Source organism: Lottia gigantea, assembly GCF_000327385.1.
Source record: "Lottia gigantea unplaced genomic scaffold LOTGIsca_136, whole genome shotgun sequence".
NCBI lineage: Eukaryota > Metazoa > Mollusca > Gastropoda > Lottiidae > Lottia > Lottia gigantea.
This window is the reverse complement of record NW_008707550.1, coordinates 620,472-642,297: the sequence shown is the minus strand read 5'-3', so window position 1 is coordinate 642,297 and position 21,826 is coordinate 620,472. Positions and strand designations below refer to the sequence as shown.

The window sequence follows — 21,826 nt, the reverse complement described above, 5'->3', positions numbered from 1 at the left end:
GTGAATTCCCATTGAGTTATATTATGCTTACAAATTGTATGACCTAGTATTCAAGCCTATTCGAAATAGATTTGACTAAAAGAAACCCGGCAAGATAACTCTTAAATAAGCAGACTACAATTAAATCAAAATTTTCCTCAACAGTTTGTCAAGCTTCTTATTATATTGCAACACTGTAAATGACTTGCTTGCAATGCTGAGTTGTTGATATAGCTCAGTTCTAGTACTAATATCAAACATATATTTATCATACAAATCAATCGCAACAGACTGTACTAATTCAGACTTTTTCTACCATCCTGCAATGACTAGGTTAACCTCTATCTCTATTGACCTCTAGACTATAGGTTGGTTGGTAGATGACAAGTTAACGTTCGCTTCCAGCGGATGCTGATATCGCAAACTCTAGTCTAATGGGATTATGACTTAAATAGGGCTACCATTAATTTTCCAGTTACCAATTCAATCCAATTTCCAGAAAACTTATATACATGTAATGTAAAATTTAAATGACATGGGTGTGGTAAAACTATTTTGGGGGGGTTGCAGGCTCCTAAGGCACATAATATTTTGTGCATTGTTCATCAACTAAAAAATAATAAAACAAGAATTTGAAATATAATTTATTTTTATGGAATATCTTCAGTTTCTTTATTTTGTCTTTCCTGTGATGAGACCCAACGTGATAACATTATTTCCTGAAACAGAAAATTATTTTGTCAAAATAAGTCATTATTTACATGCTATCCATGTAAAACTGATAAACGTGATCATTAACACCTAAATAAGATGTCTGAAAGACAATACTTCCAGATGTTATCTCTATAAATTAGAGAGATTAGATTGAATTGCATGTATTTCAAGGAGCCTTATGCAAGATACAGTTTTTTACTCGGGTACATGTTCTTTACACTAAAACAACACTTTACCTACCTTTACTTTAAAATGAGAAATGAAATCAGATGAAAATGTTTCGTCCGAGATACTCTTTGGTTTAATAACATAACATATCAAAACTTCCTGTAATACAGATATTACAGATATATTGGGGATTGAGCAACAAATCCAAAATTAGCTCCCTGATCAGGATGACTGAACTGAGAGCTGATAGAGATAAATTTCCATTGCAAATATCACTTTAAAGAATTAAATTTTATAGCATTATTACAAATTAACATCACCTTTCCTACATGCTCAGTTATTCTATTTAAACCACATAATGATCTCCAGGATAATTTGCGTTGATAGTATCCTGATACTGGTTTTAGACTTCCTTCTTCTACATATTGTATTATAACAGAATAACTTCCATGATAAAATGGTGGACCAACTTTATACAGAACTAGGAAAAAAACATCAGAAAGTTATACTTTCACCTAATCTAGAAACTGTTTGCAAAATTTAATAACATCGTTCTATTGAAGTCAATATATGCAATAAAATCACCACTTCAAATACTTACTGTAATCACAGCCAAATTTTAAACCTGATTTTGGTACCCATCCTTTACTTCTAAAATAGTGATAACAAATATAACTTGGTATAAAATTTCTCTGTTTAGTACAAAATAACTTCCATAAACTCTTGATATCAATATTTCTCTGTAATATAAACACAATGAAATGACCAGTCTGACAAGAATATAGGGGTATTGATATACAATTATTTTAAGGTATTCAGGAATGTCTAGACCATTTAGTCTTATAGTAAGTCTTATAGCAGACATACATTAAGTTTGATTTTCATCGTAATAGCGTTTGAAAGCTGAAAGTGGGCTTACTTTTAGAAGCACTGGCCAATTTAATTTGCTACAATGAGCTATTGCCCTGCCACTACAGGAAATAACTACAGACCATCATAATCATTGACTTACCTCAGAATTTTGAACAATTAAACACCCTAATCCATAGCACAGAAAGAAAGCCTGCAAAACAATTAGTGATCTTAGATTAGTAAACTGTAGTATTGCTGAATTAATTATAAAAGCAGATTAATTTCATCACTTGTCCAATTCTAGGGCTACTTACACCTTGACCATAAAGTGTCATTTACTATTGCTAGATTTATAACAACTAAAAAATGTTCATACCTCAACAAAACTAAGTTGTAAATATTCTTTAATAGGAAATGGATTCATTTTCATAATTGGTCGCCATTTTCTAGTCTTTCTTTTTATATTTTTGTCATAGTTTTCACTTGGAATAACAAATAAATCACCTGTCTTTTCATTTTGAATACATAAAGGATCAAACACAGTTTTAGATGAATCAGAATCAATCAATTTTTCAGATATCACAGGTTCGGCCTCTACTTTTAATTTCTTTAATGGAGGAGAGATATTCTCTGTTTGGTCCTTCATTGAGGTATTGAATTCACTGTGGGAATGATTATCAACTTTAATTTGTTCATCGCTTTTTCCTATTGTTTCTGCACCTTCAGACGTGGCAGTAGAAATTTCCAATTTTTTTACATTTGTATCAATGTTTTGTGATCCACCAAGATTCTTGACATCATTACCCTTTTCAATGTCCCAGAAGTTGGCATCACTTTCAGTACTTTCCCATGGGTCATGTACATCCTCATTCCAAAAGTCATTAGCTTTGTCCACTTTTTGTATCAAATCAGATATATCACTTACAGGATTTTCCCATGGGTCTTTTACCTCCTGATTCCAAAAGTCATTAGCTTTGTCTGATTTTTCTAATGAGTCACCTCCAGTACTTTCCCATGGATCATTTACTTCTTTCTTCAAAATGTCATCAGTCTTAACCTCTTTCTGTACAAGATCTGAATATTGTAAATAATGACGTTCACTTTCCTCTTCAGAGCTTGAATCATCTCTGCCTTCCACCCAACTCAAATGATTCTCATACCTTAGAAATTAGATAAATGGGAATAAAATCAAATATTGATTTTTAATTAGGAATGACTCAATTTTCCTTTTGAGAACTTATATTAAAGAAAACACAAATATTTTGTTGTATTCATTTGTTTATTTGGAGATGGGAGAAATATACTCCGAAAGATAATCCAACTGAATGAGAAGTTTCCAGAAGTACATTAACTTTGACAGTAAAAGAAGACATACTGTGGCCCAAAATTAGAGAATTGGAATTTTGTGCTCATTTTATTTATTGTCTATCAATAGAAGTCTGGTATTCTCATATTGTGCAAAAGTCTGTTTTCATTGAATAAGTCATCTTTCCTCCTTTTCAACCTGATCAAGTTATAATGGATAATTCAGTAAATATCAAAATCAAAAGGTTTAAACAAACTAAAAATGGTAATGAACCAAAATAGTTGTTTATAAGCATAAGAACATACCATTGTTTATTAACAATTCTAGGATAGATTTCTACATTATCTGATACAATAGTCGTATATCTATATTGTTTATTATACTCTGGTTCACCTCGAGATAAATTACCTTTACCAAAAAATCCCTGAAAAAAAACAATGAACTCTTCAACAAAATAATATCATTCACTTTAACCTTTCCATGTCCTTTGGGATAGAAAAGACTTAAAGAAAATGCCTTTGTTTTAAATAGTACATTTCTAGAAAATAAAAAGATTAATAAAAAAAAAAGGGTGCCTGTGAGATTTAAAAAAAAAAAGCCTTTGTGATCAATTGACAATTTACAGAAAAATGAGAGACAACTATATATTTAGGGGGAAAACAATCTACCATTTTATATAAATAGTCCATATCTCCTGAGTGTCTAACAGCTACTATTTGACCATGTATATAACCAGTAAAATACATCCATTGTTTATCACTTACTGGAACACCTTGATCAAAATAAAAATAATCTCTTAGACCTAGTTTATACTGTTTTGAAATAGATTTGCCCCATATTCTTATCTCTTCCATGTGGAATATCTAACATGACAGAGTAATTCTGATCACTGTCTGAATGAAAATCATCATTACAAAATTTGTTAACATAAAAGGTCAATCATACATGTGAGTATCTGTAATAAGGATATGAAAAAATATTATACTTACCTGTAATACTTTCAATGGGAACTGGAAAAGGACATGGTTTGGCTTGCTTAATTCTTTTCTTTTTTCGTTTAGCAGTAGCAGGTATTTGATTCATTTTTAATCACAACCTACAAAAGTACAATAAATATGTAGGCCTATAATAATGAAGTCCAATCATATTTAAACTATAGCTCTAGTCAGTCTGTTTAAATACAACAAGTATGGGTGATGCTTTCAGTGGAATGCTCTGACAATGGATAATATTTACGAATAACCGAATTCATTACGTTCTAAAAGTCTCTTGTAAAAGGTACTTGGAAAATACGGCCATTTTGAAAGGACCTTCCGTGAACCTCAGCACCTGCGGAAAATCATTCAGATAATATGGATTATAGAGGAGACCAAACACACACTTCATTGAAAAAATTTAAAATTGCACTTTACTCTAAAGGATTTCACTCTAATATTTTTCTAACCCATTCCTGAAATTGAGGCATTAAATCAGAAATTTATACAGAAATATATGAATGCTCCTACTAATTACTAGCCGGTTATTTCCCTTCATACATTCGATTAGCCAGACGAGAAATTTCCACGCTCTGATCAATGACGCAGCTAAAAATAGAAACCAGGGAAACACCCGACACGACGCTCAACATCTAAATACGATTACTGTGACGCTATAAACATAACGATTTAATCGCGTCAACACAAAAGCAAAAACCAAATTAATGTTATCATTTAATAAACTAAAACGATGTTAATAAAGGAATGAAATCATAAATCATTTGAAACTGTGAATATGAAGGATAAGAAGGTAATGTAAACCATAACCTAAAAGGGGATATTGGTCTATAAATAGCTCAGGTGGAACGGCGGACGAACTTACGAAGGCCTCGAAGAGTTAACCAATTTAAATTACAAGTAGTGGCGAGCTGCCCACCAAACAATGACAATACAAATTAGTCTTACAAAACCTTTCATTATGTTTTTTCCCTTCAGATTACGGACCTTCCCGCCGATGTTTTATTGAAGATATTTTGCTACTTAGACTTCAAATCTTTGCAGAATGTAGCTTGCGTGAATAGCAATTGGAGCTTCGTGTGTTCTTTGGAAACATTGTGGAAAAGACTTTGTATGACAGCTAACGACGATGCCTTGAAATACATATATAAAAGCAGAATAAATGGATTGTCTTGGAAGGTAAGGTCCAGAATGCCACTTTAAAACGATACATTGTTGTACATAAAGTAAGTATGGTATATAAGAAAAAGACCAATATTATTCTGAAAAGAATGTTATTGAATCAATTCGTAGTTTTACAGATTTTAACAGCAACAAATTTGCACAATGTGTATATAACTTTATCATAATTATTAAAGCGACCCATTAAGGCAGGCTACTTGTGGTTTCTGATTATACTTTACGTTACAGGAATCATATGTTTTCAACTACAGACCCAATCTGATCCGGAGGAAGTGGAATGAAGGATTTGTGTCAAATATTGAACAGTTCGAAGATTTACCAGCAATAACAATGTGTAAAATGGATGCTGAGGAATGGGGGGCAATTTTTGAACAAGAAGAACGACGATGATGCAAGAAAAAGTATAATGACATAACCTGTTTTTATACATAGAAAGACTATTTATACGTTTCGACTTTTTATTATTTATCTGTTTGTTTATTTATTTTGTTAGTATATATAATATTTATTTTTATACGCCCACACGTAAGTAGCCTATGGGCGTATATTTTAGTTGCCCCTGTCGGTCCGTCCGTTAACATTTACCTCGTGCCCACTCTACAGGTTACAATTCTCCAAGGATTCTTTTGATTGTTTGTATGTGTGTCAATATCATTATGAAGATGTGCACTATTGAATTTGGTGATGATCCGATTATTTTCTTCAGAGATATCACATAAAACTCTGATATCGCGTTCGTTTTTTTTTTCCTTTTTTGGCTAGTGCTCACTCTACAATCTACAATTCTCTATTGATTCTTTTGATTGTATGTGTGTCAATATCATTATGAAGATGTGCACTATTGAATTTGGTGAGGATCTGATTTTCTTGAGAGATATCGCATAAAACTCTATCGCGTTGGCTCGTGCTCACTCTACGATATGGAGTTTGTTTTACAGTTCACATTTAGCTCTTTATCAAGCTGCTGGTGGGCGTATTCGCTTGCGAGACTTGCCGCAAGCCTATGTTTGTGTATTTAATTGTTAATAAATAATGAATGCAATGTTGTTTTTTGTTTTGATATCTCGACCTTTTATTTCAGAAAACAATTATCGGCTATATTATATAAAAACAGATTATATCTACTTTCGACTTCTCGCCCATCGAGAAAGCGAGCAAACTTAACTTCGAGGAAAAAGGCAAGGAAAAACCTTATCCTTTGCCATTTTGAATCTCTCCGAAAATTAACTCTCGTGATTTAAAACCCTTTTGCATTAACTCATTCAGCTTAGACCGATATCGACACATAAAGATTTAAAGGTGCGAATAGACGAGGTACGGTTTGGAATTGTCGATGTGTGTTCACTTCTATTTTCGTTTGTACCGATTATTCCTCACCGTACACCACACTTCGTCTATTCGTGGCTAAACACGGCGTAAGACGTCGGTTGAAAAGTTTATTCATCTGTTTCTGATCATTTCATATTTAAATAAATGAATACATCAATAAATTTCAATAATATGCTATATCACGAGGTTTATTTTACAGCAAGTGCTTAAATTCGAAAATGATATTCATTGTAGTATACCGTTAATGTGGTCGGTTTCAAAACTTTATTATTACAAAACTAAAACAAACCCCTGAAAGTACAATTAATATGATTATGATAACTATCAGAGAAATGAATAAATTACAATAACATAATATAACTATGCTAATACATAAAACACAAACTATAATTCTAATGCCACTTTAGTCACACATGATGTACATAAATTATGAAATATGGCATGAAATATTACAAATCAAAAATACATACCCAGAAGTTGGGGGTTTAGACTAACTATCAAACTGGCAAATAATAAGGCGAAATAGGCTACCTTAGTAACCTAGAAAACCAATACTCTTATTAAAAACTATATTGTTACAATATTAATGTGCAATAACTAAAATACTAATTAATATTTACAACAATTACCACAACTGAACTTAAAACTGAACTGGAACTATATACAAAATACTTTGAGAATTCAAAATGGCTGCCATACACTTTACTTATATGCCTATTAATAAACTTGCAAAGCCTAACAGAGCACAATATATACAGACTATTATAATATATAAAACATACCTTTAAAATACAGAACTGATTTAAGTAATCCTCACACAAACAACACAATCCATGATATATGAATAAAATAAACAGTGAAATTTGTAAAATAAAAATTTCCCGCCAAAACCTGATACAGGGAAGAACTGAAACAGTCCTTTCTACATGAAAACTAAAGGCTTAATGACAAAAAGATAGGAAAGTGAGAATGTTCAGAGTGATAAGATCACAATGGTGAGTTGAACAGAAGCTCAACAATGGATAAAGTATAAAGAAGATAGAACATGGTGAACATATTTGAGTTGATTGTTAGTATTTGTGACTATGTGTTCAGTGTGTAATTTTGTAAACCATTAGGCTGAGTTCACATAGAAGTATACTTTTCGGGTATACGGTGCACGTTTTGCACAACACGCGTATACCTAAAATCGAACAAGGTAATTTCATAATATCTGGTCACATAAGAGGACACTAATCGAAAACGAAGTATACCTGCGTATAGTAGAGTATAGTGTAGTTTAGTGAGAATCGTGCTTGATTTTCAAGTAATGTATACAGCCACGGCTAGTAGGATAAGAGCCAAATCTTCTTCGTCTGACGTGTCCATTTGATCGACACAGAAAGAAAGAACCGAGTAGGTCGCACGTGCTGTCCTATGTGATTCGCCGTGTCCGTATAGCGAATACCGAGTAGCGTATATCGAATATCACAAGGGCAGCACGTGCGACCTGCTCGGGGAAATATCAAATGCTTGTACTTACAAATTGGTATTATGAAATTGCCTTGTTCGATTTTAGGTATACGCGTGTCGTGAAAAATGTGCACCGTATACAGTCCTACACACAAACAGGCAGGGTAGAGTTTAGGGTGATATGGTCAGTGAGTTTTATTGTTTTATAATAACATGATAATCAGTGGACTGTCATCACTTAAATTGAAAAGTAAACATTCCTTACTGGGGGTAAGGAATCTGATACTCTCACTATCACATAATGAAATGTTCTAATTTTAGAATCTTGTGAGATTCAACTGGCAAGAAAAATTTAAAGACTTCATAAGGTTTTCACAATATTTATTATAAAGACAAAACCAAAATAAAACACTAAAAAATAATGATACCACACAGCACAGAAAATAAAAAATACAATAATTACATATTTACATTTTTTTCTTGGGGGTTGACGTCACTTGTCTTCTTTTCCTCTGACCCTTTTGAGGTGTAAAAGGTTGTTTTCGTTTACCTATCTCTGATTCAAAAATAACCTCTTCAACTGGCTTGAAGGCATCCAACCCAAAATCATATTCAATTTCCCCGGATATTGTTCTTTTAAGACATGGTACAGACATAAAATCAGAAAGTGGGGCTGAATGACAACCTACTGTCTGGAGATAGTCAATCATGTGCCTGAGGACGACGGGGGAAACACGTCGAAACGTTGCATAAATCTTTAACCAGTGATTGTTGTTCCATAAAGCTGTGCCTATATATAGTCAATCTGTAGTTGGACTAAATTAGCCAAGCGACCTATCACTGAAGATGGAGGCATCTAGTTGTCCAGTTGTCTGCATTACTAACAGTCAGGCCAGCTATTAATCCACCCTGAACACGCCTCTTTCTTTCCATGGTTTTATTTCTGATTTCTTCAAAAGTTGCTGTTTCAGCATTTATCCCTTTCGGACAAAACAGACTCTTAACGAAGTCTTCAAAAACATTGGGGTTCAGAACAATACCCGAGGACAAGTCAATCAAAGAACTGAAAAAGCGGTCATTAAAAAGTATACTTCTATGTGAACTCAGCCTAACGGCCTTAATATCCAGCATGGCAATCGAATTATACCTTTCGTTGTCACCTACAATTCTACTCTTAAAAATGCCGATGTAATTGTCAGACGCTTTTATAAAGAACTCTGGGAAGAATTCCCTGACATCTGTACTAAACGTTTGGTGACTGCTTACAAAAGGAATAAAAGTATGAATAATGTTCTTAACTTTCATTAACTCCCACCGTGCATTTTTGAATTATTTGTTAATCTCTCCAGAAGAAGGTAACTTCATATCAAATTGATATATTCAAATGCTGAAATCCATATTCTCTACTTATGACCGAAACCAGTACTTCTATAAGAGAGTATCTCTTATAAAACCTTGTACCACTGGCTTAAAATGACCAATGTAATATTATATTATATCGAAATCACGAAGAGTCACGTGTCAGATTTGCTATTAGTTTTAAATACAATATTGAAATTATCTCCCATGCACCACATGCTATCTACATCGGTCCATACTGATTAAAAATCAAATTGAAGTCGATAATAACCAGTTTCGTTATTTGAGACACAACGTGTGCATAACCATCCATTTCTTTGATTTTATAAAATGGTACTCAATTAATAATTGATTTTGAAACCTGGAGGTAATTCGGATATCTATATCAAGGTTTTATTGTCTGGTTAAATCCCACAATATTGGGAAGTACATGCATATAAGATAATATGTTCAAAATAGTAAGGGCTGTCTTTGAATGAGCTTCCTCAATTCCTCGTTTCGTCTCTAAATGGTCATATACTGACTATTTCAATTCAGAGGCATTTACTATTTCAATAAACATAACTGAAGCCACTTTGAGTCTGGGTTTAATTGCTTTGAAATCTTACTTGGAAACAGAAAATAGAGGCCGGTGTTTTGAACTAGTCAACGGATAAAGTGCAATTTTGGATCACAAGGGCATATTCCTTTTTATACAGCCCATCTGAATGCATCATTGTCGGCTCTGATTTCATTGATTTAAATTAGTTGTGGTCTATTTCCATTTTTCTGTATTAGTAGGTGGCGCTTCATTTTGTCTTCATTTCTTCCAAAATGGCGACGCGGCGTGTGTTAGAAGACGATCTGAAAAATGTTGAATTCGAAACAAGCGAGGAAGTTGATGTTACTCCAACGTTTGACAACATGGGTCTTAGGGAGGAACTGCTAAGGGGCATATATGCATATGGTAAATATTTGATCTAAGAGGTGTTTGTGGTAACTCATGTTAGCAAGTATGAAAAGAATCGAATGATTGAGCCATGCTTGCGTACCAGTAGAAGCGCATCCCCGAAGAAACGTTTTCCACACGTTTTATTGGATGGTAATGTAATCTGTCTTTAATTGATTAATCCACGATTAATGTAGATCTATTTTCAACTACGAAAGATTTTGATGAATTGTGTAGGCCTAGGTCAAATGTGTGTGGAACTCAAATCTTTGTACTCACACAGAGTCTAGAAAGAGGCAAAAGTATTAGTAAGTAAGGTCATTGATGTGAATAATTATCCATATTAAAGAACATGCAAAAATTTGAATACTTTGACTTTTCTAGGGTTTGAAAAACCATCAGCTATTCAACAGAGAGCAGTGAAGCCAATAACGAAAGGCAGAGATGTGATTGCTCAGTAAGTATCTAGTTTTGATTAAAATGTTAGATTGTAGATCTACTTTTAAAAGGTAAGTTGGTTTACTGGAACAAAATATTTGCGATTTCTTTATATTAAAGTATTGGTCCTGGATGTAATTTTCTATCAGTAAGTCATGTTGATCTGCAGATAGATTTTACAACCAAGCAACACCATTTACCTCACATGTCAGTAAATTTAAGTATTTTGAAATTATTTTCAGAGCTCAATCTGGTACTGGTAAAACAGCCACATTTTCCATAAGCATATTACAAACTGTTGAAACACAATTAAGAGAAACACAAGCTCTTTGTTTAGCACCTACCAGAGAGTTAGCTGTACAGATTCAAAAGGTAAATTGTCCTTCTTGTTGATATTTGAACAGAAATCTACAGAACAGAAAAGGATTAACAACCACTTAAAAATCATAGAATTAATTTGAAATACAATATGATAAATTGTATATTGGTTTGTATTTAGGTTATATTGGCGTTGGGTGATTATATGAATATACAATGTCATGCCTGTATTGGTGGAACAAATGTTGGAGAAGACATCAGAAAATTGGATTATGGTCAACATGTTGTTGCTGGTACACCTGGCAGAGTTTTTGGTAAGAAAAATATTCTTTAAACTGAAACATCAAGGAGAACAGTGTTGATTAAAGTGAACTAACAATATTAATACTTGAAAGTGACTGGAAAACAATATGATTCAAGTTCTGTTTTAATATTTCTATATCACTTTACAATTGATATATTGAGCACTATTGTGTATATCCAACAAAGATGTTTTAAGAATTGACCAGTCCAAAGAATTCAATGATATATTTCAGATATGATTAAAAGAAGGAATTTACGAACTAGATCAATCAAGATGTTGGTATTAGACGAGGCAGATGAAATGTTAAATAAAGGTAATCAAATTTACTACAAGTAGTATAACTGAGGCAATGATGTTATTTCACTAGATAGTAACTGAAATCATTAATGATTTTAATTTGGGAACTGAGCCTCAATCTCATTTCACTTTTTCTGGCAATGCTGTAATTGTATCAAAATGCAAGTAAAAATCCTGTAAGGGGTATATTTGGATCATAATATGTATGATTTCAGTCAGTTTGAATTAGAGCTATGATGTCTAGATAGTAGATATATGATTTTATCAATGAAGTTTTTTGAAACTAACTGAGCTCAATTTTCAACCTTTATACCTTACCAATATATTTTTCTCAAAATCCAATAACACTCGTGATCTAATGTAGATTCTGTGATCACTTATTGTCTTTAATTATTTCCCTGTAGATACAATCGTCTAAAAATTGATTTGAACTAATAGGAATATGTAAGAAATATTTACTGTGGGCTATGATGTCTTGATAGTAGATAGATGATTAATTAATGATATCATTTATAACATGCTGAGCCCAAAATCAATTTCTTCTTAAAACCTCAATACTTTGATATTTGACCCCAGCCTTTTCATTAACTGAATTTGCCAATCATACTGATAATAACTAAAATATGTTTGGCAGCGATCAAATAAAAATGTTTCATCATTTATATTATAGGTTTTAAAGAACAAATTTATGATGTATATAGATATTTGCCACCAGCTACACAAGTTCTACTTATATCTGCTACCTTACCACATGAAATCCTTGAAATGACCAGTAAATTTATGACTGATCCCATCCGAATCTTAGTTAAACGGTAAATCTTTTATTATTTCTATAAAGTTATTGAAAGCAATGATGTTATTTCACTAGATAGTAACTGAAATCATAAATGATTTTAATTTGGGAACTGAGCTTTCAAACAGCATAAAATAATAGTAAACATATCTGTCAGCAAATTGGAATGGAGTTTGCATGGTTAGAGGGTATTGTCTGAAGCAATGATGTTATTTCACTAGATAGTAACTGAAATCATAAATGATTTTAATTTGGGAACTGAGCTTTTAAATGCCATTAATAATAATGAACAGTTCTGTGAGAAAATCAGAAGGAAGTTTAAGCAATGACTGCATATTGCATAAAACTGAGGATATTTTCAACTTGAAAATAGATACAATATTAACATTGCGTTTGTAAATTGTATCATCACTAATGACTATATATTTTCAGTGATGAGTTGACATTAGAGGGTATTAAACAGTTTTTTGTAGCTGTAGAAAGAGAGGAGTGGAAGTTTGATACATTATGTGATTTGTATGATACATTAACTATTACTCAAGCTGTTATATTCTGTAACACAAAGAGAAAGGTACAGTCTTCTATTTGAATTCTATTGATTTTTATGCTCATACAATTATTCATTTAGGTAAATTAAGTTTGATAAAACTTTTCATGTCAAGTAAAGGAAGGAAACAAAATGTTTGTACAAAGGAACTTTCATATTTTCATGACGACCAGGAAATTTTCATATTTTCATGCTTTGCTAAATAGTGTTGGTGTTGTGAACTTGTTTTATGTATAATAACAATGTACTAAATAAAGAGTATCCTATTCAATAGGAGAACGTAAAAATAGGGTATGAAAATGAAATGAATGCAGTTTTACGTCCTACAAAAATAGGGTATAAAATGAAGTAAAATTTTCTTGTAGGTTGACTGGTTAACAGAGAAAATGAGAGAAGCTAATTTTACTGTATCATCTATGCATGGTGATATGCTTCAGAAAGAAAGAGAAGCCATTATGAAAGAATTTAGATCAGGAGAAAGGTAAGTAGCTCCATGAAACTTATTGACTTGAATCAAGTACACAAGTCATGACTTTTCACTAAAGAAATAAAGTTAACGTGATATAATGATCAGGAACATGTACAATTATGTGAACTTAAATGTTTACAGTTGTGAAGAGTTAAGTATATTTTGTAATTGTATTTTGTAGTCGTGTGTTGATAACAACAGATGTATGGGCTAGAGGTATTGATGTTCAACAAGTATCATTAGTCATTAATTATGATCTACCAAATAACAGAGAATTGTACATTCACAGGTAAATATTGTTATAATCAATGTTTGAAGCAATGATGTTATTTCACTAGATAGTAACTGAAATCATTAATGATTTTAATTTGGGAACTGAGCTTCTTACTTGATATGATTTGTAATTTTATTAAAGGATATGATTTGAAATTCCCTGTCAACTTCAGCCAGATTGACTTAATGAATTATTAAATTTGGTCTAAAATGAACTTGACAAGTGGTAAGGAATTTTACCATAGCCATGTGTATTTCTTTATTATAGAATTGGTAGATCAGGTAGATTTGGTCGTAAAGGTGTGGCTATTAATTTTGTGAAGAATGATGATATTCGTATTTTACGTGATATTGAACAGTACTATTCTACACAGATTGATGAAATGCCAATGAACGGTGAGATTATTTCTATTTTAATAGAAAATTGTATTTATTTTTATACGCCCACACGTAAGATGGGCGTATATTGTAATCACCCCGTCGGTCCGTTCACATTTGGCTCGTGCTCACTCTACAGGCTACAGTTCTTTATGGATTCTTTTGATTTTTATTTTGTGTGTCAATGTCATTATGAAGATGATCCCTATTGATTTTCGTGATGATCGGATAATTTTTCACCGAAATATCGTGTCTGACTTGACGTTTTTCTCTATTAGCTACATTGTGCAATTCGTACTCACTCTACAGGCTACAATTTTTTACAGATTCTTTTGATTTTTATTTTGTGTGTCAATGTCATTATGAAGATGATCCCTATTGATTTTCGTGATGATCGGATAATTTTTCACCGAAATATCGTGTCTGACTTGAAGTTTTACTCTATTAGCTATATTGTGCAACTCGTGCTCACTCTACAGGCTACAATTCTTTACAGATTCTTTTGATTTTTATTTTGTATGTCTATGTCGTTATGAAGATGATCCCTATTGATTTTCGTGATGATCTATCGATTTTCATGATGATTGGATAATTTTTCACCGAAATATCGTGTCTGACCTGACGTTTTACTCTATTAGCTATATTGTGCAACTCCTGCTCACTCTACAGGCTACAATTCTTTACAGATTCTTTTGATTTTTATTTTGTATGTCAATGTCATTATGAAGATGATCCCTATCGATTTTCGCGATGATCAGATAATATTTCACCGAAATATTGTGTCTGACATGACGTTTCACTCTATTAGCTATATTGTGCAACCCTGTAGTCACTAAAGACTGTTTAATTATTTCTGACAGCTGCCAGTGGGCGTATGTTACCTTGCCTGGCAAGCTATCTTTTATGTAATATGCTTCTTATTCTCTACAAGGGATTATCTTGGTTATCTCAGATGCCAGGGTTTGGAAGCCACGGTGCCCCACATGGTGCAGAAAAATAGGACGTAAAACTCCATTCATTTCATTTGATTTCAGATGCCAGGTTTCCTATACGACTTTTGCAATATGCTCTTTATATTTCTATGCTGTCATAGACCTAACTGTTATTATAAACTAGTGTTAGGGTGTATTTAGACGAGTCTCAATGAAAGCACTGGCCTAGGTATAAGGTGTTTTTCGAAAACACTGATTCTGACAGTGTAATTATAATAGATTAGTTATAGTGTATACTTATGAAGTTTGATTGTATGTAAATACTTGATTGAAACAAGAAATAATTTTTGTTTCAGTTGCTGATTTGATTTAAAGAAGTGCTGTCCATATAACAGTTGTAAATAGTATCATTATTTTAACATTGTCAGATCATTTTGTATATAAACATTAGACATTTTGACAAAACCTGAATCATTTTAGTGGTCTGTCTGTACATCATGGTTAAATTTATTTGATTTCATTGCTTAGTTCCTTATATATGAAGAATGTAATGGGCTTATTAAGGGAACTCAACTTCTTCATTCAATTTTTCTATTGATATCTGAAAACAGTAATAAATATAAAAGCATTCAACTTTTAGATGTACATAAAGTTCTTTTGTTCTTTTGTTCATCTTGTGTATAAAACATAATCTAAATAAAATTTAGAAATAACTCATATTATTGAATATTTGTGACAAGAGTGAAGTTCAAGCCCCGAAATCCTTGAACTAAAGGGATTGCTTTTAATATATCTAGTTTGTGTTTTATTTTCGTAGCAGTTTGAAAGCTAGAAACATACCTATACTATTTGTTGCATCTTATTCTTATCACAATAATAATTTCTTGATTAGTGCATCTAACATAAGTTGTGCATTGCTGTGCAGGCTTTTACAAAATTAGCAAAGTTTTGGGTTTAATTCTAAGCATAGGGTTGAAAAAGGATGTTCTGATGAGACAATGAACTAAAACTAAAAGAAGTTCAGGTTCAACACCCTCGGACATAATCAAAGAGGAGGAGCTAATTCGATATTACCTATTGTCCACTCAATCCATAGAGTTATGTTTTTATTAGCAAGAATTAGCAAGAAAAATGTATTTCCTCAATCTTTCACATTAAGACAATTGAAACGCAAAGCATTTAATAAAAAGAATTGTTTATTATAAGAAAATAACAAAGTTTAAGTTATTTGATTATTTATATGTACACCAATAAACACCTTTCTTGGTCAAGTCAACAATATTTTAGAGCAGAACATCTTGTGATAGTCAAATTATCTAAGAAAGCAGGTGAGAAAATACCTCGAAATTCAATACAATACATAAATAGTTGGCTACACTAAATATAATTTCTAGTGCAAAATATATATAAAAGTCTAATAAATAATGAAATTCAAATTGGTCTCTGCTTTATGGATTCGTAGGACGAAACTCAGCTAAACACATGTCAAAGACTAGTCTGAAATATTATAGTTTTCCATAATTTACAAAGCCTGAAAAAAGAATTCTAAAATATTCAACCTTCACAACTAAGCAGTTGGTAAAGTAAAAAAAACCTAATCAGCATTGGATTTAAGGTCAAAAGTCTCTTGCACACTTCTTGCATTGAGACCAGAAGAACGCATGTAACCAAGGAACAATGGCACATTATTATTTATAAATTGGTAATTGTATCTACTGACTAAATTGCTAGTCTATAATTTGACATGTATTTAGTTAAGAAATCTGATACTCATTTTCTGTTCTACATCCACTCTCTCCATTGCCTAAAAAAATACACAGTATATAAATAAGTATGTATTAAAGAGATACAGTCTTTGACTATGTCAAACTGGCTCATTACCGTAAATATAATGAGTGCTAGAACTGCTGGTAAACTGCATTAATGTATGACTTACATACACGATAGACCTTCATTGGTGTCTGGTTTCACAGATTTGTTGAGGATGTAGCATTGGCAAAATAATCAATTTCTTTTCAAAATTAAAATCTGACACTCTCCAGTCCATTAACCAATAAATTCTTGACACACATAGATTTGAATAACCAATTTCGATGGTGAGTTGGGAATACTAATACTGATTAGCTCAGCTAAAAAATTCCTGTTTCTGAGACAAAAGTATGATTGATAAAAAAAAAATGGTGCACTAGTCCCTTTATAAGGAAAATATAAATTACCTGAACAAATTCATCAAAAGATATTTGATTATCTTTATCAAAGTCAACTTCCACTATAGTTCTATCAGCTATACTTGATAACTATAAAATATTAACAAATATTCAAATTATTTCTTAATACATCATGTATCATTCTTTCAAGATTAACAATCTGGAGCCTTGTTCTTCAAAATCTAGACTTTTCTTAGTTCATGATGATCAGATATGCCCTGATCTTTTACAGCTGGTTAATGAGGCAATATCCCTTCAACATATTAACAGCTATTACTTTTATGAAAAGTATTCTACATATTCAACCATGTACTGTTTTATTTGTGACAAATTTACAAGCTTGATTATACCTGTTCTTCTGATATATTGGCACCAACCATCATGTGTAAAACAGCTAATAATTCTTCTTTAGAAATCCTCTCATCTCCATCTAAATCATACATTTTAAATGCAACTGAAAAAGTAATAAATGTCATATTACTGGTGTATCAAATAGTAAATCTAACAGTGCAAGAACTGCTGCAAAAGTGGCACTAGTATTTGACTGTTTTGTTCTACACTATAATATTATAATAGATCTTCTAGTAACTTTGATGTCAGATGAAAACAATGTCCGATTGGTCAAAAAAACACAGATGCCCTGTGACATACATAAACACAAAAAGTTACTTATTTTAACAAAGCTTATTGAAAAAGATGGCCTGCCAGTCAAGGTACCTGTACACTTATTTCCTATTCTATCTTAGGAATTTCTGTTATTCAAGGAGTAACTTCAGAGTAAAGTTTGACAACTAAATATTTTTTCTCTTGCCATATAAAAATTCTTACATTTGAGTTTATCTTCTCGTGTGTTAATCTTATTTTTCTCTGGATTTGTTTTTATTGGTCGAAATCTTCCTAAAACTCTCATAAACTGTTTAAAATTCACAGTATCATCATTACTGAAAAATATAAATATTATATAACAAATTTCCACCAAGTGGCTAGATATACATCAAAAGTAAGAATACGACCCACGCAATTCTCAAGTCCACAGAATTTTTCTTTTATTTTGCTCTTAAGGATCCTAAGTGCCTGAAATCAATGTGAAAGGTTATACAGGCAGCATAGTGTTATTTCTGAGCATGATATCCCTTTAACCCCATAGATACCTAATATCAAAGTTACCTTTCTTGAAAAAATGCATGTACAATTCTATCTCCCAGTGGATTTATAGCCAATTCAGGAATTCTCAGGAAATCTTCTCGACTGAAATGTTATTGAATCAATAAATACAATCATGTAGAGTAAAATAATTTATGACTCATATCTTATTCCTCTAATAATCTTCTAATATTAGTGGTCAGAGCAAAGGGTTTTTAAGCAGTCATTTGTTGGTTACGAAAAGACGTTAATAAATCTGGTGACCTTGTAAAAATCATAAATCATAATTCTGCCATTTGCTACTATTGAATAGCTCATTCTCATGATGAAATTATTGGGGAAGTATCCTGGAGAACTTTATTATTTATAGAATGATCCTCAGTCATCTCAAATATTTAACCTGGCCAGTCAGCACCATTTTCACAGTTTATTAAGTAAATATAAACATAAGTGAATCTATTTGTTTTAACTATTTCGATAATGAAAACATTGTCCTACTGATTTTGATATCAGTCATAAAAGTGGCCACAATACTTAAAATAAATTTCAGAACTGAAACAGTGGAATTTTGAATCAAAAGTATGGAATTTACGGAAGCATATTAGGGCCATTCATTTTTTTTTTTTTTTTTTTTTGAATTTTCAAGTTCGAGATACTAACTTGAAAATTCAAGATACAAACTTGAAAATTCAAGTTACTAACTTGAAAAATCAAGTTACTAACTTGAAAATTCAAGATACTAACTTGAAAATTCAAGATACTAACTTGAAAATTCAAGATACTAACTTGAAAATTCAAGATACTAACTTGAAAATTCAACATGCTAGCTTGAAAATTCAACATACTAACTTGAAAATTCAAGTTACTAACTTGAAAATTCAAGATACTAACTTGAAAATTCAACATACTAAATTCAAGAAACTAACTTGAAAATTCAAGATACTAACTTGAAAATTCAAGATACTAACTTGAAAATTCAACATACTAGCTTGAAAATTCAACATACTAACTTGAAAAATCAAGTTACTAACTTGAAAATTCAACATACTAACTTGAAAATTCAACATACTAACTTGAAAATTCAACATACTAACTTGAAAATTCAAGATACTAACTTGAAAATTCAAGATACTAACTTGAAAATTCAACATACTAGCTTGAAAATTCAACATACTAACTTGAAAATTCAAGTTACTAACTTGAAAATTCAAGATACTAACTTGAAAATTCAACATACTAAATTCAAGAAACTAACTTGAAAATTCAAGATACTAACTTGAAAATTCAACATACTAACTTGAAAATTCAACATACTAGCTTGAAAATTCAACATACTAACTTGAAAATTCAAGTTACTAACTTGAAAATTCAACATACTAACTTGAAAATTCAAGTTACTAACTTGAAAATTCAACATACTAACTTAAAAATTTAAAAAAAGTAAAATTGAATGGCCCCAAAACGCTTCCGTAGGAATTAGTACAAGAATTTTATTGTTTACAATAGTTAATATGACCTACTATTTCTCATACATACCTTAAAAATCCATTATTACTTTTATCTAAACTAGTAAATCTACTATATAATCTGGCAATTTGACTCTGGGAAACTAAAATATACATAATTCATAATAATACTTAATATAATAATATAATAATATAATTTCTATCATTTTCAACATACCACTATGTCAATGGCCAAATTTATTGTTATGTATGATAGCTATTGTCTTCATTTTATATTCTTATTTTGTGAGAAATCAAGATATTTAAAGGCCTTGCCTTATTACTGACAAAATTTTAAGATTCTGTCATTGAATAGAACCTTTTAAATTCTTAAATAATTATAATTTACAAAGAACTACGATTAAATCAATTAGTTTTTATCACAAGCTTCTTTTATTTGAAATTAAATTCTCTATTTCCAAATTCAGCCATTTTTAATTTCCAAATTATTTGTCCACTGTATCTTTTATTTATTCTGTCTGTGATATCTTTCAAAGATTTTGCTTTTCATAAAAGAAAAAAAAATGTGGCTCTGTACCACTGAGTAGGCTACATTATGACTCTATCAGGTTTTTTCCCCTAAAAGGAAGGGAAGAAAGGAAGCCTAGGACACTAAGCTATTTAATATTTTCATCTACATCATCTATCCTAAAAGATGTTCAGATCAAAATATTTTAAAAAGTAAATATTTCAAATCCCACTCCACAATGAAGAATGACACTTATATTGGTATATTAAAGTGTAATTTGATTTGCATGATTAAACAAGAAATGTCAATGAAAGCTTCCTACTGATTTTTAATATCCTATTGAAATTAATAGTTTTTTAATACGTTAGTGTTAATTTAGCTTCAGGCATTTTATTTCATTTTAATATCACCTTTGGTTTCAATTGACCAAGTTTGATTTTGGCTTAAGGTTAGGAATAATGAATTGGTTAAATTTGACAAAATCAAGCGAACTAAAAGGACATGAAAAAAAGAAAACTAAAATTCGATATCAAATCCCGGTCACAAAGATGCTAATCTATAGTTAAATAATGGAACACAATTTTATGGTATACTACTCCTTAGTTTTATTACACACTACGTTTCAACAATCTACATTGTGATCATCAGGTGAAGTGAGGAAATATGGTACAAGAAGGTATATATATACACAAAAAACATTAGCAATAGTCAATTAATGTCACTAAAGGATAAATCTATAGTTAATTAACCTCCCAAGACTGACAACAGAATGCATTCACCAATTGTTCATAGGTAATGATTATATTTGCCTTGGAGAATTTTCAAAGTGTCATGTGAACATATGACTAGGGATGTGACTGTGTTTGAATAGCCCTCTAAGCCCTTGAAACCTGCAACCCCCCCTAAACCAACTATTTCCATCAGTATGGTTGGATGCCGGTTTAGAGAGGAACAAATGATGATCAATCCAAACACATTTCGAATTAACTAAAAACAAAGTTACTTTTCTACATGATGCCATAAGTTATGGTTCATAACATCTTTTAATTCAGAAGATTATTTTTATTATATTACATTACATTAAAATAGGATTTTAAATGGCTTTATGCAGGATGTCCTGTTAATAGAATACTAGTCACTTAGTTTATTGGTCTTCTATAAATAGCTACATGACCCTTGGTAAACAATGATTCAGTACATTAATAATCCATCCATAGGAATAAAGATAAATATGAACTAACTAACAGTAGGCTACTATCTGATGTTCATTATTCTTTAAATATACTTATAATAGCCTCAATATCTAAGTGTGGTATCTGTAATGCTAATAATATAATTATAAGCTTATATTTTGGGTAAAAATGTCTGTCAAACATAGGCCTAACATCTTCTAGAATAATGAAATAAAGATTTTCTGTATTAAGCAATAGCATCCTTTATGCTTAATGTTTTTTGTAACATTCTCTTTCTAACGATAATCAACAGTTGAAAA

General features: G+C 31.4%; 3 protein-coding genes across 3 annotated transcripts in view; 2 read left to right on the top strand and 1 right to left on the bottom strand.

Moving 5' to 3' along the window:
* Positions 1–607: 607 nt before the first annotated feature.
* On the bottom strand, positions 608–2,382 carry LOTGIDRAFT_200224 (hypothetical protein). Its single transcript, XM_009049459.1, has 6 exons — positions 2,090–2,382; positions 1,874–1,924; positions 1,463–1,601; positions 1,182–1,342; positions 934–1,020; positions 608–698 (listed from the first exon to the last, which is right to left on the bottom strand). The coding sequence occupies exons 1-6, from the start codon at positions 2,357–2,359 to the stop codon at positions 630–632; spliced, it is 777 nt and encodes a 258-aa protein (XP_009047707.1). The 5' UTR covers positions 2,360–2,382; the 3' UTR covers positions 608–629.
* Positions 2,383–4,115: 1,733 nt separating this feature from the next.
* Positions 4,116–6,233, top strand: LOTGIDRAFT_238238 (hypothetical protein). Its single transcript, XM_009049458.1, has 3 exons — positions 4,116–4,804; positions 4,990–5,190; positions 5,422–6,233. Exons 1-3 carry the CDS (start codon positions 4,790–4,792, stop codon positions 5,581–5,583), a joined length of 378 nt encoding a protein of 125 aa, XP_009047706.1. The 5' UTR covers positions 4,116–4,789; the 3' UTR covers positions 5,584–6,233.
* A 2,741-nt stretch (positions 6,234–8,974) lies between these two features.
* The window catches only part of LOTGIDRAFT_225283 (hypothetical protein), a 13,247-nt gene continuing 395 nt past the window's right edge, over positions 8,975–21,826 (top strand). The window contains exons 1-18 of the mRNA XM_009049457.1: positions 8,975–9,253; positions 10,111–10,279; positions 10,646–10,718; positions 10,942–11,071; positions 11,199–11,331; positions 11,554–11,634; positions 12,289–12,430; positions 12,844–12,982; positions 13,324–13,439; positions 13,609–13,716; positions 13,969–14,096; positions 15,367–16,357; positions 16,385–16,814; positions 17,227–17,307; positions 17,568–17,671; positions 18,046–18,158; positions 18,385–18,465; positions 19,897–19,969. Coding sequence (XP_009047705.1) covers positions 10,147–10,279; positions 10,646–10,718; positions 10,942–11,071; positions 11,199–11,331; positions 11,554–11,634; positions 12,289–12,430; positions 12,844–12,982; positions 13,324–13,439; positions 13,609–13,716; positions 13,969–14,096; positions 15,367–15,383 — 1,200 coding nt within the window. The 5' untranslated portion in view covers positions 8,975–9,253; positions 10,111–10,146 and the 3' untranslated portion in view covers positions 15,384–16,357; positions 16,385–16,814; positions 17,227–17,307; ... (2 more) ...; positions 18,385–18,465; positions 19,897–19,969. The remainder of the gene's footprint in view (positions 9,254–10,110; positions 10,280–10,645; positions 10,719–10,941; positions 11,072–11,198; positions 11,332–11,553; positions 11,635–12,288; positions 12,431–12,843; positions 12,983–13,323; positions 13,440–13,608; positions 13,717–13,968; positions 14,097–15,366; positions 16,358–16,384; positions 16,815–17,226; positions 17,308–17,567; positions 17,672–18,045; positions 18,159–18,384; positions 18,466–19,896; positions 19,970–21,826) is intronic.

Bases quoted from the DNA above. Each gene is read 5' to 3' on its own strand.
- LOTGIDRAFT_200224 (XM_009049459.1), bottom strand. From the start codon at position 2,359: ATGAAGGACCAAACAGAGAATATCTCTCCTCCATTAAAGAAATTAAAA. The intron at 1,925-2,089 runs GTATGAACATTT...ATTGTTTTGCAG, and splicing joins TACAACTTAGTTTTGTTGAG to GCTTTCTTTCTGTGCTATGG. The intron at 1,602-1,873 runs GTAAGTCAATGA...TTTATATTACAG, and splicing joins TAATTGTTCAAAATTCTGAG to AGAAATATTGATATCAAGAG.
- LOTGIDRAFT_238238 (XM_009049458.1), top strand. The intron at 5,191-5,421 runs GTAAGGTCCAGA...TTTACGTTACAG, and splicing joins TAAATGGATTGTCTTGGAAG to GAATCATATGTTTTCAACTA.